This window comes from Schistocerca americana, chromosome 3 (genome assembly GCF_021461395.2).
Source record: "Schistocerca americana isolate TAMUIC-IGC-003095 chromosome 3, iqSchAmer2.1, whole genome shotgun sequence".
In the NCBI taxonomy this organism is placed as follows: domain Eukaryota; kingdom Metazoa; phylum Arthropoda; class Insecta; order Orthoptera; family Acrididae; genus Schistocerca; species Schistocerca americana.
This window is the reverse complement of record NC_060121.1, coordinates 157,170,336-157,189,382: the sequence shown is the minus strand read 5'-3', so window position 1 is coordinate 157,189,382 and position 19,047 is coordinate 157,170,336. Positions and strand designations below refer to the sequence as shown.

At 45.3% G+C, this 19,047-nt stretch overlaps 1 protein-coding gene across 2 annotated transcripts in view; it reads right to left on the bottom strand.

Annotated features, from left to right (window-relative positions):
- LOC124605630 (lysophosphatidylcholine acyltransferase) overlaps positions 1-19,047 on the bottom strand; it is a 691,248-nt gene that overhangs the window by 132,794 nt on the left and 539,407 nt on the right. For both annotated transcript variants that reach the window (XM_047137446.1, XM_047137447.1), the window contains exon 2: positions 8,076-8,221. In XM_047137446.1, the coding sequence (XP_046993402.1) occupies positions 8,076-8,221 (146 nt within the window). The remainder of the gene's footprint in view (positions 1-8,075; positions 8,222-19,047) is intronic.

Sequence of the window (19,047 nt, the reverse complement as noted above, 5' to 3'; positions counted from 1 at the left end):
TTTTAGATATCACCAGTGGTATTCGGTGCCATCGTCGGATATTTATGTTCAGTGCCACCACAGCTGGCACTAGAACCGATTAATTTCACGACGAAGCTGTTTGTGAATTAATCGTATTTGAAGAGGGCAATCAATTACGGAAACCGATAATGTGAAAATTGTAATTCTTCAACGATGTTCACATAATAACTTATTATAACATTTATAAGTTCACATTGTAATGGTACTTGAATTACGTAACCATTACGACACCTCACCTAAACCTCTCGATACCAGCAATACTACTGTGTTTCTGTAAAGTAGTTGTATTTTTGAGACAACATTCAGATTTGATTTCATTAATGTAGAGGTACTTTGATACATCGATAGGTTTGTATTGCAATGATGTTATTCATATGTGTATTCTTTCTTTTGTCACTATGATCTTTGACGTCTTTGTAACTCTGATTTTTGGGCGCGTAAGCGATTATTAGTTATTTACTTAGTTAGAGAGTCGGACCTGAGAAAGTCAAGTCTTGGACGGCATGTTGGAAAGACGCATATTGTAGTCAGCTTATAAAATGTGAACTTTAACAGTGAGGAAGATGTTCTCAAGTGTGTTTTCAAGTATGTTTTGTATTGTAAAGTGATGTTTTGTGTGTTACGTGATATTGCAATAAAAAAGAAGTGTAACTTAAATTCGGAGTGCTGATTACTTTTTTCATCACCATTAAGCTAACTTTCAAAGGTTTAATCTTCAAGAATGGTTTGTGAAACACATCCATAAAACTTTTGAATATAGCAGAATGAAACCTAGGCCTCTTTGCATCCGATCTTGGAATCATCACCACCTAGATTTTCGACGATTGAGCCATGCTTTTACAACGAGACCAGCGTGGGAAACACGGAAAGATGAGTGCCTAGTTTATTCATTATTACATGAAATGACTTCATTAACTGTGCTCAAATGACACCTGCCACATAATAACTTTGTTGTTGCCCGAAAATGCAGTATTTAGCAGCATGAGCAACACTACAATCATTATTAAATTTTGACCTTTTTTGTGGTAGGGTTGTTAGAACATGCAACAATTTGGAAACATGTCAGCTTTTATAAATTGTTATTAATGTTCTCGACGTCATCACTACATTGTTGAAGTTAAATACCGAGGCGGTTATCTTAAAAGTGAAGTGGCTAGCTTCCTGTCTCACAGTGTGGTGACCGGGCGTCAGCGGGATATTAGCCCCAATTTTTCTTCCCCTTCCTTCATTCTTTCTTCTCCGGCGACACTTATTTCCTTAAATTTCCAAAGGTAAGGAATTTAGCTACGCCAGTTGACCATTCTGCACATGCCAGAACCCGTAACGAATTCAGAGTTGCTAAGTGCACGGTAATGAGAAACTACAGCTGCAATTAGGAAAGTAAGTTATGTGTGAAGTGCGAGAACGGGCTGTCTGGAGAAAGGATGTCTGCCTTCCGGGCGGCGGACTGCCTCTGGTCTTCTTGGTTCATTATAAATAGAGATGGTGCCGGCGAGCCGGAAAGTCTGAATAGCGAACTGGCAATTCTGTTGCCGACTTCGACACAGTTCTCACTGAACGATGTTACTCCTTTCTCCGCTGGAAAAAAAGCCTACTCATGCTACTCCGTGTCCATCACGCACCAGATAAGTTACCTAGGTACAGTGAAGCGCCAAAGAAACTGGTACAGGCATGTCTTTTCAAATACAAGGATATGTAAACCGGCAGAATACGTCACTGCGGTCGGCAACGCCTATATAAGACAACAAGTGTCTAACGGACTTGTTAGATCGGTTACTGCTGCTTCAATGGCAGGTTATCAAGATTTAAGTGGGTATCAATGTGGTGTTATAGTCAGCGCACAAGCTATGGGACACACATCGCTGAGGTAGCGGTGAAGGGCGGATTTTCCCGTAGGACCATTTCAGGAGTGTAACGTGAATATCAGGAGTCCGGTAAAACATCAGATCTCCGACATGGCTGCGTCCGGAAAAAGATCCTGCAAGAACGGGACCAACGACGACTGAAGAGAATCGTTCAACGTGACAGAAGTGCGACCCTTCAGCAAATTGCTGCATTTTTCAATGCTGGGCCATCAACAAGTGTCAACGTCCGAACTATTTGACGAAACATCGTCGATATGGGCTTTCGGAGCTGAAGGCCCACTCGTGTACCCTTGATGACTGCACGACACAGAGCTTCACGCCTCGCCTGGACCCGTCAACACCGACACTGGACTGGTTGATGACTGGAAACATGTTGCCTGATCGGACGAGTCTCGTTTCAAACTGAATCGAGTGGATGGACGTGTACGGGTATGGAGCCAACCTCATGAATCCATGAACCGTGCATGTCAGCTGGAGCCTGTTCAAGCTAGAGGATGCCTGTAATGGTGTGGGGCGTGCGCAGTAGGAGTGATATGCGACTCCTGATACGTTTAGATACGACTGTGACAGTTGACAAGTACGTAAGCATTCTATCTGATCACCTGCATCCATTCATGTCCCTTGTCCATTCCGACAGACTTTGGCAATTCCAGCAGGACAATGCGACACCCCTCACGCGCACAATTGCTACAGAGCAGCCCCAAGAACACTCTTCTGAGTTTAAACACTTCCGCTGGCCATCGAACTCCCCAGACATGAACATTATTGAGTATATCTGGGATGCCTACGACGTACTGTTCAGAAGAGATCTCCACCGTCCCCGTACTCTTACGGACTTATGGACAGCCCTGCAGGATTCTAGGTGTCAATTCCTTCCAACCTACATCAGACATTAGACGAGTCCATGCCACGTCGTGTTGAGGCACTCCTGCGTGCTCGCGGCGGCCCTACACGATATTAGCCAGGTGTACCAGTTTCTTTGACTCTTCAGTGCATATTTGGCGTGTATACCGGTATGTCATTTGAAACACACTGTTTGCGACCCAAAATGCAGCACCCTGAAGAGAGCATCCAAATAAGGTGAAATTTGCAATTTGCAGCGTGCGTTTGCGGCGACGAGAGGCGCACGTGGTAAGCATTTCGGCGTGGGCGCACACATCAAGGGCGCCAATAGCGTCACGTGCAAGCGGTATATAAAGGGCGAATAGGCGGCCGTGTGCACCTAGTGGAACTTTTCTTTCGTGAGATCTTTTTGCCTCACCAACTTCAATATGCCTCGAAGAAGACAGCGAGCATCTTTCGAGCACGTTTCGGAGTTCGACAGAGGAAGAGTAGTTGCCTTTAGGGATAACGGATTATCCTTCAGACAAATCGGTGTTAGTGTCGGACGGAACCGAACAACTTTGATCCGGATCTGTAATCGCTGGATGCAGGAGGGAACGACGGACCGATTGCACCCACGTCACTGCACCACTACCGAGGCCCACGAGAAGGACAGGCCGCGGCGCGAACGTCACGAAGGTGGTTCTGAACTCGCTCGCTCGCTCAACTCAGCAGACAAAATGCGTTTCTAAACCTGTTAACTCGCAGCTGGCCGTGTAAATACTGACGATAATTTCATCTTCCACTGAAATCTGCTATTATGAAGTCTTACTGATTGACAGTCCTATAGCAAAATTTAAGATCAACACTCTATATAAATGGTGTCGGCTTGTTTACAGCATTTGGTCTCTTCTGCTTAACAGTTCTCATTACATACTGGAAGTGGTGCCTTATGCAACTGATAATCATTTTAGCATGATTTTATTTTATTGTACGCCAGTACAGCCGTAACAAATTACAAGCAGGCCCATGGACTTTTCATCATTATAGGACTAGTACAAGTAAGATTCCATAATAGCGGATTCCAGTAGGAGATTCAGTTTTCGTTTGTACAGACACGCCTAGTTACGAGTTAACAGGTGTAGAAACGTAATTTGTCTGCTGATTTAAGCGAGCGAGAGAGCGCAGGACTACCTTCGTGACGTACGAGCCGCGGCCTGCCTTTCTCGTAGGCCTCGACCACTACACGTGATGACAGGCATACTGTGCGCTTGGCAGTGATGGATGGCTGTCCCACATCACGAACCACATTACAACAAATTCGGTCTATTGAGCAACAAGCAGTGTCTGCGCGTACCATTTCACGTCGTTTGCAGCAGAGTGGACTCTTATCAACGCGTCTGTGCTGGCAATGGTGCGGTGAACGACGGACAGGGAAACTGAATGGAACGACATTGTTTTCATCGACGGATCCCGATTAAGTCTGCACCACCACGATGGTCAGATTAGAGTCTGGAGACAATATGGTGAGAGAGTGTTGAATTGCTGCCTTATACATCGTCATGCTGGTACTCCAACTGGTATTATGGTTTAGGGTGGTATTGGATTCCACTTCCGCACCCTCCTAGTACGCATTGCCAGTACACTAACCAGCCAATGTTACATCGCTATTTGAGCCTGTTGTCCTCCCTTACCTTCAGAGATTGCCGGCAGCCTTATTGCAAAACGATAATGCGCGACCACACGTGGTGCGCAATATTCAAGACCTCTTCGCCGCCCATAGGATTGCAACGCCGCCTTTGGTTCCCTGTTCTCTCGATCTCTCGCCTATCGAAAACATCTCGTCGATGACTGCGTGACAGCTGCCCCAGAATATACCACCCGTTGCCACATCAGACTGCCAAGACGAGAAACGTGACAGTAGATATCATTGGTGTAGCATAGCAGCTTGAATTACATAAAGGCAAAGCCTCCGGACCAGATTGTATACCAATCAGGTTCCTTTCGTAGTATGCTGATACTAGCTCCATATTTAGCAATTATATACAACCGCTCGCTCACAGAATGTTTCGTACCTAGACTGGAAAATTGTTCAGGTCACACCAATTACCAAAAAGGGAAATAGGAGTAAGCTACTGAATTACAGACGCCTATCACTGACGTCAATTAGCAGTAGAGTTTTGGAACGTATACTGTGTTCTAACATTATCAATTACCTCGAAGAAAATGATTTATTGACACACAGTGAGGACGGATGTAGAAAATGTCGTTCTTGTGAAACACAACTAGCTTTTTTATACTCATGAGGTAATGAGTGCTATCGAAAGGGGATGTCAGATTGATTCCCTATTTTAGATTTTCAGAAGACTTTTGACACTGTTCCTCACAAGCGTCTTCCAACCAAACTGCGTGCCTATGGAATATAGCCTCAGTTGTACGACTGAATTCGTGATTTCCTGTCAGAAAGGTCGCAGTTCGTAGTAATAGACGGAAAGTCATGGAGTAAAACAGAAATAATGGTTCAAATGGCTCTGAGCACTATGGGACTTAACTTCTGAGGTCATCAATCCCCTAGAACTTAGAACTACGTAAACCTAACTAACCTAAGTACATCATACACATCCATGCCCGAGGCAGGGTTAAAACCTGCGACCATAGCGGCCACGCGGTTCCAGACTGTAGCGCCTAGAACCGCACGGCCACTCCGGCCGGCTACGCTTACTCAAGATGGCATGAACGTACATCAAGATATTTGTTTCGACATTCTCAATGAACACGTCCTTTGTTGTCTATGTCCATGATGAGTATGCCGAGCACAAGCCCATCTTCCAAGATGTCAACAGCTGTGGTCTGGGGCGCACGCGTACTTTCTTCGTTTGACGAACGTTCAGGCGCCGTGTAGCACTGTGAGTGGCCCACAACATCGCCCAATTAAATCTCACAGAAGATGTAGCTCTACGGGATCTAATCATCAATGAATAGCTGCAGCTGGATGTGTTGTGCATGAGCGAACGTGTGGGCTCTCCTCCTGGCAGAAATGAGGCCGCCACAAAGTGGGAGGCACAGTTACACGGCGTTAGTGCGAACACTCCTGCGAGTGACCTATCTCAGTGGAGTGCTTATTGTAAGGCCCTCGTCACCACACCTTGAACCGGAGTTCTGGGTCGAATTTCAAACCCCTTCCTCGTCCTGAGAGAGGGCACGAGGCTGTTGATCTGTCCGTCGGATGGGGACGTTAACAGCGTGGTTCCCTTGGTGTTACGTGCCGAGTTGCGCATTTATGAAAATGGGTATTTGTCTGAAGACCTCACTCATCTTAACATTTCGATACCACATCATCCATCTGAACAAGGTCAACTGTGTACCGCATTAGCACCCATCCCTAGAACTTTGGATGTTCCTAGCTCCGTAAGCAAAATGAATACAAATTTGATTTAAAATTATTTGTACACAGTTGGTTTAAACAGATCGACTACACGACGAAAAGGAATAATGTTCAGTTTAAAAAATTATTGCTCGTCGGTGCAACTCTCTGGAAAATAAAGAAATGAACTATATTCATAATACTGAAAGAAGAATAACTTTCTTACGTTTACGTATTTAAATAAATATTATTTTTACTTTTTTTATTTGTACAGAGAGACCTTGCGTGAAAGACGTTGTATATCTCTATTGTTTGTAAGGAATGTGTATATGTAGTTCACGATCTATCTTGGTTCGGTACACCGATTGGAGAGTATACTGCGATTCTGCAACTAAAAAACACCACCACGAATGAATGATCTAAATGGGGCGGAAAGCTGAAGACTCTATACGTCCATCTTTTTAGAGACAGTTGCGGGACTCAGCTGTTCGCTTCTAGTTTCCAAACTTGTTTCATTTGGCTACCAGTTTCAGCGTTTTACTTCGCCATCTTCAGGCAGGTCCCTGGCCGACGTGTAGGAGGATTCTACCTCGGTTCTGATCAAAACGGGGGGCAGCAATACTGGTATTAGTAGAATGATGGTTGAAGTGATCGCTAGAGCAAAATTCTGGCCCCTGTTTTGATCAGAATCGAGGCAGAATCCTCATTCACGTCGGCCAGGGACCTGCCTTAAGATGGCTTACTAAAACGCTGAAACTAGTAGCCAAGTTAAAACAAGTTTGGAAACTAGACGGCTGAAAGGTGCTTGACATTCTGAAATCTGAAGATGTGATTTACATGTACAAACAAACATATGGTTACAATTTCGAAAACAAAACCGTATTATTTCTTCAAGAAAAAGAGCTTCACAAATTGAAAAAGTCAATGACGCGTTGGTCCTCCTCTGGCCCTTATGCAAGCAGATATTTGGTTTGACATTGACTGATAGTGCTGTTAGATGTCGTCCTGTGTGAGGGACATAGTGCCAAATTCTGTCCAAATGGCGTGTTAGATTGTCAAAATACCGAGTTAGTTGGGGGGCCCTGCCCATAATGCTGCAAACGTTTTCAATTGGGGAGAGATCCGGCGATCTTGCTGGCCAAGGTAGGATTGGGCTAGCAAGAAGGCTTCATGTGCGGGAGGGCCTCATCTTGCCTAAATGTAAGGCAAGGATGGCTTGCCCAGAGGGGCAACAAAACAGTACGCAGAATATCGTCGACGTACCGCCATGCTGTAAGAGCGCCGCGGATGACAACCAAAGGCGTCCTGCTATGAAAAGAAATGACAGCCCAGACAATCACTCCTGGCTGTCAGGTGGTACGCCAGGCGACAGTCAGGTTGGTCTCCAATCGCTGTCCAGGGCGTCTCCCGACATCCCTTCGCTGGTCATCGTCGGTCGTTTCGAAGTGGGACTCATCACTAAAAGACAATTCTACTCCACTCAATGACATTCCTGACTGAAGACGTGTCTGGAGACGCCCCAGACAGTGAAAACTGTGTGGAGGATCGAGACACGAACTCTGAACCTCAACTTCTGTGGGCAGTAGTCTTACAGGTGGAGTGGCACGAAAGCTGTCAGGCAGGTCTGGGCAGGTCAGGTCAGTCAGTAACGGGTCTGTCCCTGATAGACGAAGTTCCGGTTTCGAGTCGCAGACCGATACAAAGTCGAACTCCGCCAGGAAATTTCAGCACAGTAGTGTACAGGCTGGGCAAAACAAAACTGACCCGGAAAATATTTAATGCACTTCAAGATTGGCAACCCAAGTTACATCACGTGTCCCAGCATGCAATTATTTAAGTCCGGGTGCCTATCTTGGGGTGTATGAAATGTTTTCCGGGTCAGTGCTATGCTGCGCGGCGTGTATTGGCGCTGTTTTCTACTACCTGGTGACTTGATTACTGCATTTCGGCGTCAGCTAGACAGGTGTGAGTGGGATGGCGTGGAGTGGGCTGTGGGTACTCACCGCCGCCAGCCGGTCATGGGCCTGGAGCGCAGGTCGTCCTCGGAGAGCCCCAGCAGGCCCACGCACGCCAGCAACCACGCCAGCACCAGCAGCACCATGATGGCCGCCACGCGGAACGGCAGCACCGCCACAGTCAGCACACCCGTCTGCGGACATCAGAACACAGCCGGCACTCACTCACCACACCGAGCAAATGCAGTTTGTAATGCAAGCCGCCAACCGTAACTACTGAAGAATACGATAAGGACATTAGCAATCATGCTGATACACCTTTCAAATACACTGTTCAGCCAGAACAGGTATGACGGTGGTAGTGGTTGAATGCTTCGCGCATCGCTCTTTTTACAGCAGCACGAATCTCTACTAACTTCTGCCTCTCCTCATTCTCCCGATCTTTCTTGTACCGCGAGTGCAACTGCCTTTGCTTCCTGAGCAATTCGGAGAATGCTTCCTGAGCAATTCGGAGAACGCTCAGGAAGCAAAGGCACGTGCACTCGCGGTACAAGAAAGATCGGGAGAATGAGGACGGGCAAAAGTTGGTAGAGATTCGTGCTGCTGTAAAAAGAGCGATGCGCGAATCATTCAACCACAACCACCGTCATACCTTAGCAAAAGATCTTGCTGAAAACCCAAGGAAATTCTGGTCTTACGTAAAATCGGTAAGCAGGTCGAAGGCTTCCATCCAGTCTGGCCTGGCAACGGAAGACAGCAAAACGAAAGCTGAAATTTGAAATTTAGTATTTGAGAAATCTTTCACGCAGGAGGATCGTACAAACATACCGCCGTTTGAGTTTCGTACAGATTCCCGTATGGAGGACATAGTGATAGACATCCCCGGGGTTGTGAAGCAGCTGAATGGGTTGTTGTTGTTGTGGTCTTCAGTCCTGAGACTGGTTTGATGCAGCTCTCCATGCTACTCTATCCTGTGCAAGCTTTTTCATCTCCCAGTACCTACTGCAACCTACATCCTTCTGAATCTGCTTAGTGTATTCATCTCTTGGTCTCCCTCTACGATTTTTACCCTCCACGCTGCCCTCCAATACTAAATTGGTGATCCCTTGATGCCTCAGAACATGTCCTACCAACCGATCCCTTCTTCTGATCAAGTTGTGCCACAAACATCTCTTCTCCCCAATCCTATTCAATACTTCCTCATTAGTTATGTGATCTACCCATCTAATCTTCAGCATTCTTCTGTAGCACCACATTTCGAAAGCTTCTATTCTCTTCTTGTCCAAACTATTTATCGTCCATGTTTCACTTCCATACATGGCTACACTCCATACGAATACTTTCAGAAATGACTTCCTGACACTTAAATCTATACTCGATGTTAACAAATTTCTCTTCTTCAGAAACGCTTTCCTTGCCATTGCCAGCCTACATTTTATATCCTCTCTACTTCGACCATCATCAGTTATTTTGCTCCCCAAATAGCAAAACTCCTTTACTACTTTAAATGCCTCATTTCCTAATCTAATTCCCTCAGCATCACCCGACTTAATTAGACTACATTCCATTATCCTTGTTTTGCTTTTGTTGATGTTCATCTTATATCCTCCTTTCAAGACACTGTCCATTCCATTCAACTGCTCTTCCAAGTCCTTTGCTGTCTCTGACAGAATTACAATGTCATCGGCGAACCTCAAAGTTTTTATTTCTTCTCCATGAATTTTAATACCTACTCCGAATTTTTCTTTTGTTTCCTTTACTGCTTGCTCAATATACAGATTGAACAACATCGGGGAGAGACTACAACCCTGTCTTACTCCCTTCCCAACCACTGCTTCCCTTTCATGTCCCTCGACTCTTATAACTGCCATCTGGTTTCTGTACAAATTGTAAATAGCCTTTCGCTCCCTGTATTTTACCCCTGCCACCTTTAGAATTTGAAAGAGAGTATTCCAGTCAACATTGTCAAAAGCTTTCTCCAAGTCTACAAATGCTGAATGGGTTGAAAATACATAAATCACCAGGTCCTGATGGGATTCCAATTCGGTTTTACAGAGAGTACTCTACTGCATTGGCTCCTTACTTAGCCTGCATTTATCCCGAATCTCTTGCGCAACTTAAGGCCCAAGCGACTTGAAAAAAGCGCAGGTGACGCCTGTATATAATAAGGGTAGAAGGACGGATCCTCAAAATTACAGACCAATATGCTTAACATCGGTTTGTTGCAGGATTCTCTAACATATTCTCAGTTCGAATATAATGAATTTCATTGAGACAGAGAAGCTTCTGTCTATGCATCAGCACGGCTTTAGAAAGCATCGCTCCTGCGAAACGCAACTCGCCCTATTTTCACATTCTATCTTGCGAACCATGGATGAAGGGTATCAGACGGATGCCATATTCCTTGACTTCCGGAAAGCGTTTGACTCGGTGCACCACTGCAGACTCCTAACTAAGGTACGAGCATATGGGATTTGTTCCCAAGTATGTGAGTGGCTCGAACACTTCTTAAGTAATGGAACCCAGTACGTTGTCCTCGATGGTGAGTGTTCATCGGAGGCGAGGGTATCATGTGGAGTGCCCCAGGGAAGTGTGGTAGGTCCGCTGTTGTTTTCTATCTACATAAATGATCTTTTGGATAGGGTGGATAGCAATGTGCGGCTGTTTGCTGATGATGCTGTGGTGTACGGTCGTCGTTGAGTTACAGTGGGAGTATACAAGATGACTTTGATAGGATTTGTGATTGGTGTAAAGAATGGCAGCTAACTCTATATATAGATAAGTGTAAATTAATGCAGATGAATAGCAAAAAGAATCCTGTAATGTTTATTTTGTGGTTTTAGGGCGCAAAACTGCTACGGTCATTAGCGCCCGGTCTGTGACTTATGAAAAGGTAAAAAAAATTAAACTGGAAACCAGCAGCAATGGGAGCGAAACTCAAAAAATTAGGGAAACTAAAAACAGAAGGAAAGCTTAAAAAACCACAACAGAAGGGGAGTTGTTTGTCCCTAAAAAGAGCTTCAAATGACTGACGTCATCAAACTGGCACTAATGAACTCGAGAACGCGATCGGCTGAGCGCGTGTCATCTGCTACAATGGAAGATATATCAGGCGACAGCTGTAGACGGGCTCGTAACGGAGTAAAATAGGGGCACTCAAGTAAAAGGTGTCTCACCGTCCACAGCTGAGAGCAGTGGGGACAGAGTGGGGGAGGATCGCCATTTAAAAGATGTCGATGGCTAAAAAGACAGTGCAATCCTGTAATGTTTGAATACTCCCTTAGTAGTGTAGCGCTTGACACAGTAACGTCGATTAAATATTTGGGCGTAACAATGCAGAGCGATATGAAGTGGGACAAGCATGTAATGGCAGTTGTGGGGGAAGGCGGATGGTAGTCTTCGGTTCATTGGTAGAATTTTGGGAAGATGTGGTTCATCTGTAAATGAGACCGCTTATAGAACGCTGGTGCGACCTATTCTTGAGTACTGCTCGAGCGTTTGGGATCCCTATCAGGTCAGATTGAGGGAGGACATAGAAGCAATTCAGAGGCGGGGTGCTAGATTTGTTACTGATTAGTTTGATCGTCACGGGAGTGTTACGGAAATGCTTCAGAAACTCGAGTGGGAGTCTATAGATCAAACGAGGCGTTCTTTTCGTGAATCGCTACTGAGGAAATACAGAGAACCAGAATTTGAAGCTGATTGCAGTACAATTTTACTGCCGCCAACTTAGGTTTAGCGGAAAGACCACAAAGATAAGATAAGAGAGATTAGGGCTCGTACAGAGGCGTACAGGCAGTCATTCTTCCCTCGTTCTGTTTGGGAGTGGAACAGGGAGAGAAGATGCTAGTTGTGGTACGAGGTACCCTCCGCCACGCACCGTATGGTGGATTGCAGAGTATGTATGTATGTATGTAGATGTAGAACATTAAAACCACCTACCCAATAGCCGGTATGTCCACGTTTGACACGGGTAACAGCGTTGTGGAATGCAAGCAATGAGGCCTTGGTAGTCGCTGGAGGGAGTTGGCACCACATTTGCCCACGAAAGTCACCCAATGCCCGTCAGTTCCGGGAGAGGGGATGGGGGGATGAGCTCCATGTTCAACCACGTCCCAGATGTGTTCGATCGCCTTCAGGTCTGTCGAGTTGGGGGGCCAGTACATCAACTGGAACTCGACACTGGGTTCCTCGAACCATTTCATCACACTCCTGGCGCTGTGACATCGAGCATTGTCTTCTTGAAAAAATGACACTGCCGTTGGGAAACATGATCGTCATCAAGGGGTATACGTAGCCTGCAACCAGTGTACGATACTTCTTGGTCGTCTTGGTGCCTTGCACGAGCTTCACTGGACCCATGGATGACCACGTGAATTTTCTGGTTCAAAAATTGTTCGAATGGCTCTGAGCACTATGGGACTAAACATCTGAAGTCATCAGTCCCCTAGACTTAGAACTACTTAAACATAACTAACCTAAGGACGTCACACACATCCATGCCCGAGGTAGGATTCGAACCTACGACCGTAGCGGTCGCGCGGTTCCAGACTGAAGCGCTTAGAACCACTCGGAAACACCGGCCGGCTGTGAATGTTCTCCACAGCATAATAAAGCCGCTACCAGCTTGTCTCCGTCGTGCAGTACAGGTGTCAAGGAGATGTTACCCTGGAAGACGACGGATTCGCGACCTTGCATCGGCACAATGAAAGCTGCGAAGATCCATCATTAGGACTGTATGGTGCACTGTGTGTTCAGGCGCACTTCTACTCTGGCCAGCATTAAAGTCTGGTGTTAGCTCCGCCTGTCGCGTACTGCCAGTCCGCCCAGCCTACAACGTCCGACCGACATCTGTAATGCTGGGTGACTGCACAGTCCTACGAGGTGTGGACGTGGGTTCACCTTGGTTTCGCCAAGTGTTGAACACACTCACCACAGCACTCCTGGAACACCCGACAAGTGGTGCAGTTCCCGAAATGCTGGCGCCGAATCTCCGGGCCGTCACAATCTGCCTTCGCTCAAACTCGCCACCAAATGTGAAAGCAAGGAACTACCTGACGTGTATTTTAGACTCCACAGAAATGTCAACACGTGCCATCTGTGCACAAATATTGCTCTACACAACTGTCGCAAACTCGTTCACGGCCGCTCCCCCCCCCCCCACCCCCCCCCTCCTCAAATCCACTAACTGCCAGGTCAAAACGCGTACGCGAAAACTGAGCCGTGTACCGTTTGGGCAGAGCTCTGATTTCCTGGCAGCTCAAAGGACTGCTCTCTCTCTCTCTCTCTCTCTCTCTCTCTCTCTCTCTCTCTCTCTGACTATTTAATGCGTGGCGAGAGCCGGATCTGCGCCGGTATTTAGCTGGCGACGCGGGGATCGCCGCAGGGGGCGCCCGTATTGTGCGCAGCACTCCTCCCTCCCCCCCAACCCAAAGCGGTCCATGTTCTCAGACTCACGACCCGGAAAGGGGGGGGGGGGGGGGGGGAGCCAGCCAGCGCATGTAGCGTACCGCTGCAACGCACCGCGGTCGATACCCCATCCCGGCAGAAACCGGCACGAATTCTTATCGCCTGTGAAGTACTCTTTCCAGCTATGAGGTTCTGGAACACAGCACTTTCGTCGACAAGTGCGCGCGTGGTGAAGCCATTTCGAAACCATAGCATTTGTAAATCGATAAAACTGCAACCAGTCTCCTTTTTGAAATAGATATTTATTTATTTATTCATTCATTCCATGAAACGGTTCTCGAACCTTCTCAGACTCATATTCAGATCGTGTGCAGGAGGTTACATAACTATTTCAAGCATAATGCTAGGTGCTGGCTCTGCGACAAGAAAATGGAACATGTTTCAATCCGTCGCCGTGAATACTGTTTATCTAGCGATTTGGATTCAAAATTTAGTTTTGTACTTTCTGCGAGAGTATGGGCGGTTTTTGTTATTAATAGTAATCTGTCTGCTTCCATTGCCTTGCACAATTGGTACTACATCACTCATTTTTACAGAAAGAAAAATACCAAAGACGTGCTACGAGACGGCATTTCCCGATGTAGGCGAGAAACCAAGCGGAAATCACCGTGAGCAAAAAGCAACATATCGTCAACGAACTGTTTTTGATCTTAAATCAAATTACAAATATCTTTAATTACAGACCACTGATGATACTTTACCTCAATAAGGCGAAACGCGTCTGGTGAAACAAAATCATGCATTTTGTTGCAGTTGCAACGCCAGAACGCCTCAGGAATTGTAAAGCAGCTACGGACAATATAGCCACACAAATGAAGAATTTACAGAATATGCAGTCATCTACACTGTAATTACGAAACTTTTCCAGCATCCAGCGTGTGCTATACAACTCTTACTTGTTGCAAAGATCTGTTCAAATGTGTGTGAAATCTTATGGGACTTAACTGCTAAGGTCATCAGTCCCTCAGCTTACACACTACTTAACCTAAATTATCGCAAGCACAAACACACACACACCCATGCCCGAGGGAGGACTCGAAGCTCCGCCGGGACCAGCCACACAGTCCATGACTGCAGCCCCTTAGACCGCTCGGTTGCAAAGACCTTCACACAAAGATATTACATAAGCCTGCTTTACTCAGTGATATATCTTTGTGTGAATATCCTTGTAACAAGTAACACTTGTATAGCACATGCTGGATTCTGATTTGTTTCTTTATCACAGTGCAGATTACATTCTGTAAATCTGAGTCATGTGGTACCACCTGGCCATCACAATGCAAGCAGAAATCGATATTAACAACACAAGCACCCAGCATTATGCTTGAAACATCTATGTTACCTCCTGCATACCATCTGAAGATGAGCCTGAAAAAGGTTCGAAAACCGGTTCATGGAATTAATAAATAACTATCTAAAAAGAGTTACTAGTTACACTTTTATGTAATTACACTGAATAAACAGTAACGGGTTCTTAAACATTCGTAATGGATAGCCTTAATCTTAACATTTGATATTAATATTGTACCCAGAGTTGTGGACACTATACTGATGGGAAAAAAGTCGCAAACCACGACATAAACGAAAGATGGTGGGCGTGCTTCTAAGTCTAAAAGATGATGTCTCTTTAAAGTTTCGCACCAGTCGCCTAAGGGCGGAGCTAGTAGCGCAACTGTAAGGATGCAAATCCGGTTTGCTTTAAATACACGCTGCAACGGTCGTGAGAGTTAGTTACCTCTGAGACTGGACGTTCTGAATTGATGTTAGTCAACAATACCTTTAAGGCCACAAAGATGCCATTATCGACACATCACTGGGCTTGAACGAGGTCGTGCAATAGGGCTCTCAATACGCTAAACTGACACACGCAGCACAGACAGAGTCCTTTAGTGTGGCTAAGACACTTATTTTAAACAGAAAGAGAGACGTTGAAGAAATTCACAGTACAGCGCAAGAAGTGTATCAGGAAAACTTCAGAGACAAATTATACTGGAGAATGAACGCACAATCTAACAGCAAATTTGAAGATTGGTAAGTATACCAACATGTATTCGGATACGAAAAAAAAGCAGCCTAAATAATACGGGCACACTAGAAAAATGGAAACAGTACGACCAACTAGATAGGTTATGGCATTAGAAGGAACTTGTAGCACAGCGAACACTGACACAATACAATGGATCGATGAAAGGATCAGGAATAACATGACTTGACAGAGGACAGGAAAATGTTTAGGCAGAAAATTCACAACTGGACGGTATACGTGGCAGATAAACCCAAGAATATCCGAACAACTTGGTTCTGACGAGTGAAAAAAGAGCCCATTCTGAGAGAATGAAAGTAATACGGGCGCAATGCAACGCTAAAACAAAGCACTGGGAGTGCCCCATGTTTTAGAACGCGTGGCCCAGTACAGCTCAAACGTGAAAAACAGTGATTGCACGGAAACAGACCACCACCTAACAATCTTAACGACGGTAAAGTGCCAGATGTAAAAATAGCTTCGGACTTCTCCCGAGGGAATGTTACGGTACTGTTGTACGCAGGGGGTCCCAGGAGGAATGGTCAGTATTCAGGTACTGATTTATTCGAAGCAGCGAAGTCTACTAAACATGAGCTCTCAGTGCATACCTTAAGAGCTATGAGCACTTAATCTCCGATACTTTGAAACAAATATTTTTTACGTAGCTCCTTGCTATTTTGAGATCAAAACAAGGGGATATTGTCCAGTCAACATGGGCTCTAAATCGTGTACCTTAGAAGGTGTGAGCACTTGTCCATCTTTGCTACTGTGAACAAGTGCTCATAGTCCTTCGGGTATTCATTTTAGAATTCATGTTTACCAGACCTTTTTTTTTTTTTTTTTTTTTTTTTTTGCTTTGAATGACCGTTCCTGTCATATCCCTGTATACTGACCATTCATCCTGGGACACCCTGAATAGACAAATAGCAACGCTAGAAAATTGAAGCCAAGTGCAGGAAAAACTATAGACAATCGACGTTTGGTGTAAGAATTGGCACTTCACCCTCAACGTAAACAAATGCAACATACTGCGCATAAAAAGATGGAAAGCATGTTTTACTACACGACTGCCGAACAAACACTGAAAACCATCACGTCTGCTAAGTGTCAACTATTATGCGTTTGATGCGAAGTAAAATCAATCGGACGCATAAGACTAATCGTAGAAAAGGCCGATGCCAAACTCAAAGACTGTAGTGTACCGACGAAGGAGATAGCTTTCGTAACAAGCGTCCTACCGATTACCGAGTAGTGTTACTCTGTCTGGCAGCCTTACGAGAAAGGAACTGGAGAAGTTCGAAAGAAGAGCAGCGCATTTAATCGCGGGTTCCCTTAGTAAATGTGAAAGCCTCTCCGAAGTGTTGATTTGACTCCCACGGCAGCCGCTACGAGAGAGACGCTGTCCATTACAGATGAACTTATTGCTAAAATTCTGAGAGCGTATGTTCCTAGACCAGTCAAACGAAATACACAGAGTGACAATTATTGAACTAAACGAAAAAAATGTAAATTAGTTACAAACTACGGCGTGAACACACAGTTTTCCAAATGTAAACGTCACTAGGGATATCCGGATTTGGGTTATGACATATTCGATATGCCTACCATCATCAGCGATGAGATGGCGCAAATGAATAGCGAAATTCTGCATGATCCGCTGGAGTTTCGGAACAGCAGTGCTGTCGATGACCACCTGAATGGTTGTTTTCAGCTCAGCAATGGTTTTGGGGCTATCGCTGTACACCTTGTTTTAATATAGTCCCACAAAGAGGAGTCGTATGTGTTCAGATACGGAGATTATGGCGGCCAATCGAGGCCCAAGCCAGTAGCCTCTGGGTGCCACAGGGCCAGCATGCGGTTCCCAAAGTGCTCCTCCGGGACATCACACACTCTCCTGCTTCGGTAGGGTCTAGCTTCGTCTAGCACGAACCACATCTTGTCGAAATCAGGGTCACTTTGGATAATGGGGATGAAATCATCTTCCAGAACCTTCACACACCGTTCGGTAGTCACCGTGCCATGAGGGAATATCGAACCGATTATTCCGTGACTGGACATTGTGTAACATTACGAGTCAAGACAGCTGTAACGGAACTTGAATAGCGTAAAGTTATCGTTAAAAACGCACGCCGCGCGATTTGTTACGATTTGGTCGGTCATAATAGTAGTAACATGCTTTTGAATACAATTAAAATATAACGGTGATACCTGTTTAGCGTTATTGGAAATAATATGTAATAAATTAATGAGTAAGGTAGCCGATCCTATAAGAAGAGGTAAAATTAGGCATATTAAGGTGTTTTGCTTTATATCGACTAAGCCGATGATACGGCGTCTTTTTTTTCCGTTTACTCTTAGAAGAAAAAAAAAAGAAAACAAGTAACGAAGTGCTAATTGTGCGTTGTGAAAAATATAGGGGCGAATTTTAAATAGCTACAGTGTATAATCAGACTAACAAATGGACATTCAGTTACGCGAAATAGCGGACAGTGAAGTGTGGGCATTAAATTGAGTACACCTACAGGGCGGTCAATTCCGGGATAAGTCTATTCGCATCTCACGAGGGACGCGGTACTGAGACCGTTTTTTTTTTTATATCACAGAGAGCGGACTTCAATTTATAAAAAGGAGAAAAGCTGTATCATTATCATTGACTGTTGGTGTTAAGCAACCAAAACTGTTCATCAAAGGGTTTCGGTGAATGAGTGGTGAATGCGAAATGAAACTGTGAACGAAGTTATGTTAAATAAAGCAGAAGAGACAAGACAGTTTAGTCGTATCTGTTATTATTCCATAAACCGTAACATTTATTCTCGTTGTACGAAGCCCTTATAGACGATCGTTATGACAATTTGCTTTGAAGGGATCTCGTTACGAGTTAAGTTTTGGGGACCTGGTCAACAGGGGATAGTTCGTAGATCTTAACTACTGCAGCTATTCTGGAATCAGGTGCTACCGTGACCGTTGTGTGTTGTCAACGACTTAAGGTCATCATATCTCACGCTCTAAGATCGACGCGCCTTTCCTCTTGGTACAACGGTGTCTCACGGTAACCACGACAACGCCGACGGCGAAGGAAGATACGGTAGAATTGCACACCACACAGTCACCTATTGAGGATGGGGAGACTTCTCGATTGCGAAATGCAGATTCTCAGTCCCCAAGACACCCCAATCCAAATGAAAGTGTGCTTCGTCGCTAAACCAAACCATATTCACATCAAAGTCCTGTTCGTCAATTCTGTGGACAAAGTTTTGGCGTCACACAACCGCTGCTCCATGGCCCTGGGGTTTAATGGCTGATGGGTTTGAATTTTGTATGGGAAGAGATGCAGGTCTTCAACGACGATTTGTCGCAGTATCTCCCGGTTGATTCCCACCTGTTGTGCAGCTCGTCTGATCGATTTCCTGGGGCTAGTTTGAAACACAGCCCGTGTCTTCTAGATGTTTTGAGGCGTTTTCACCCCTTTTGGATGACCGACATTGCCAGCAATGCCTTCACGAACACTACACATTCTCTTGAACTTGC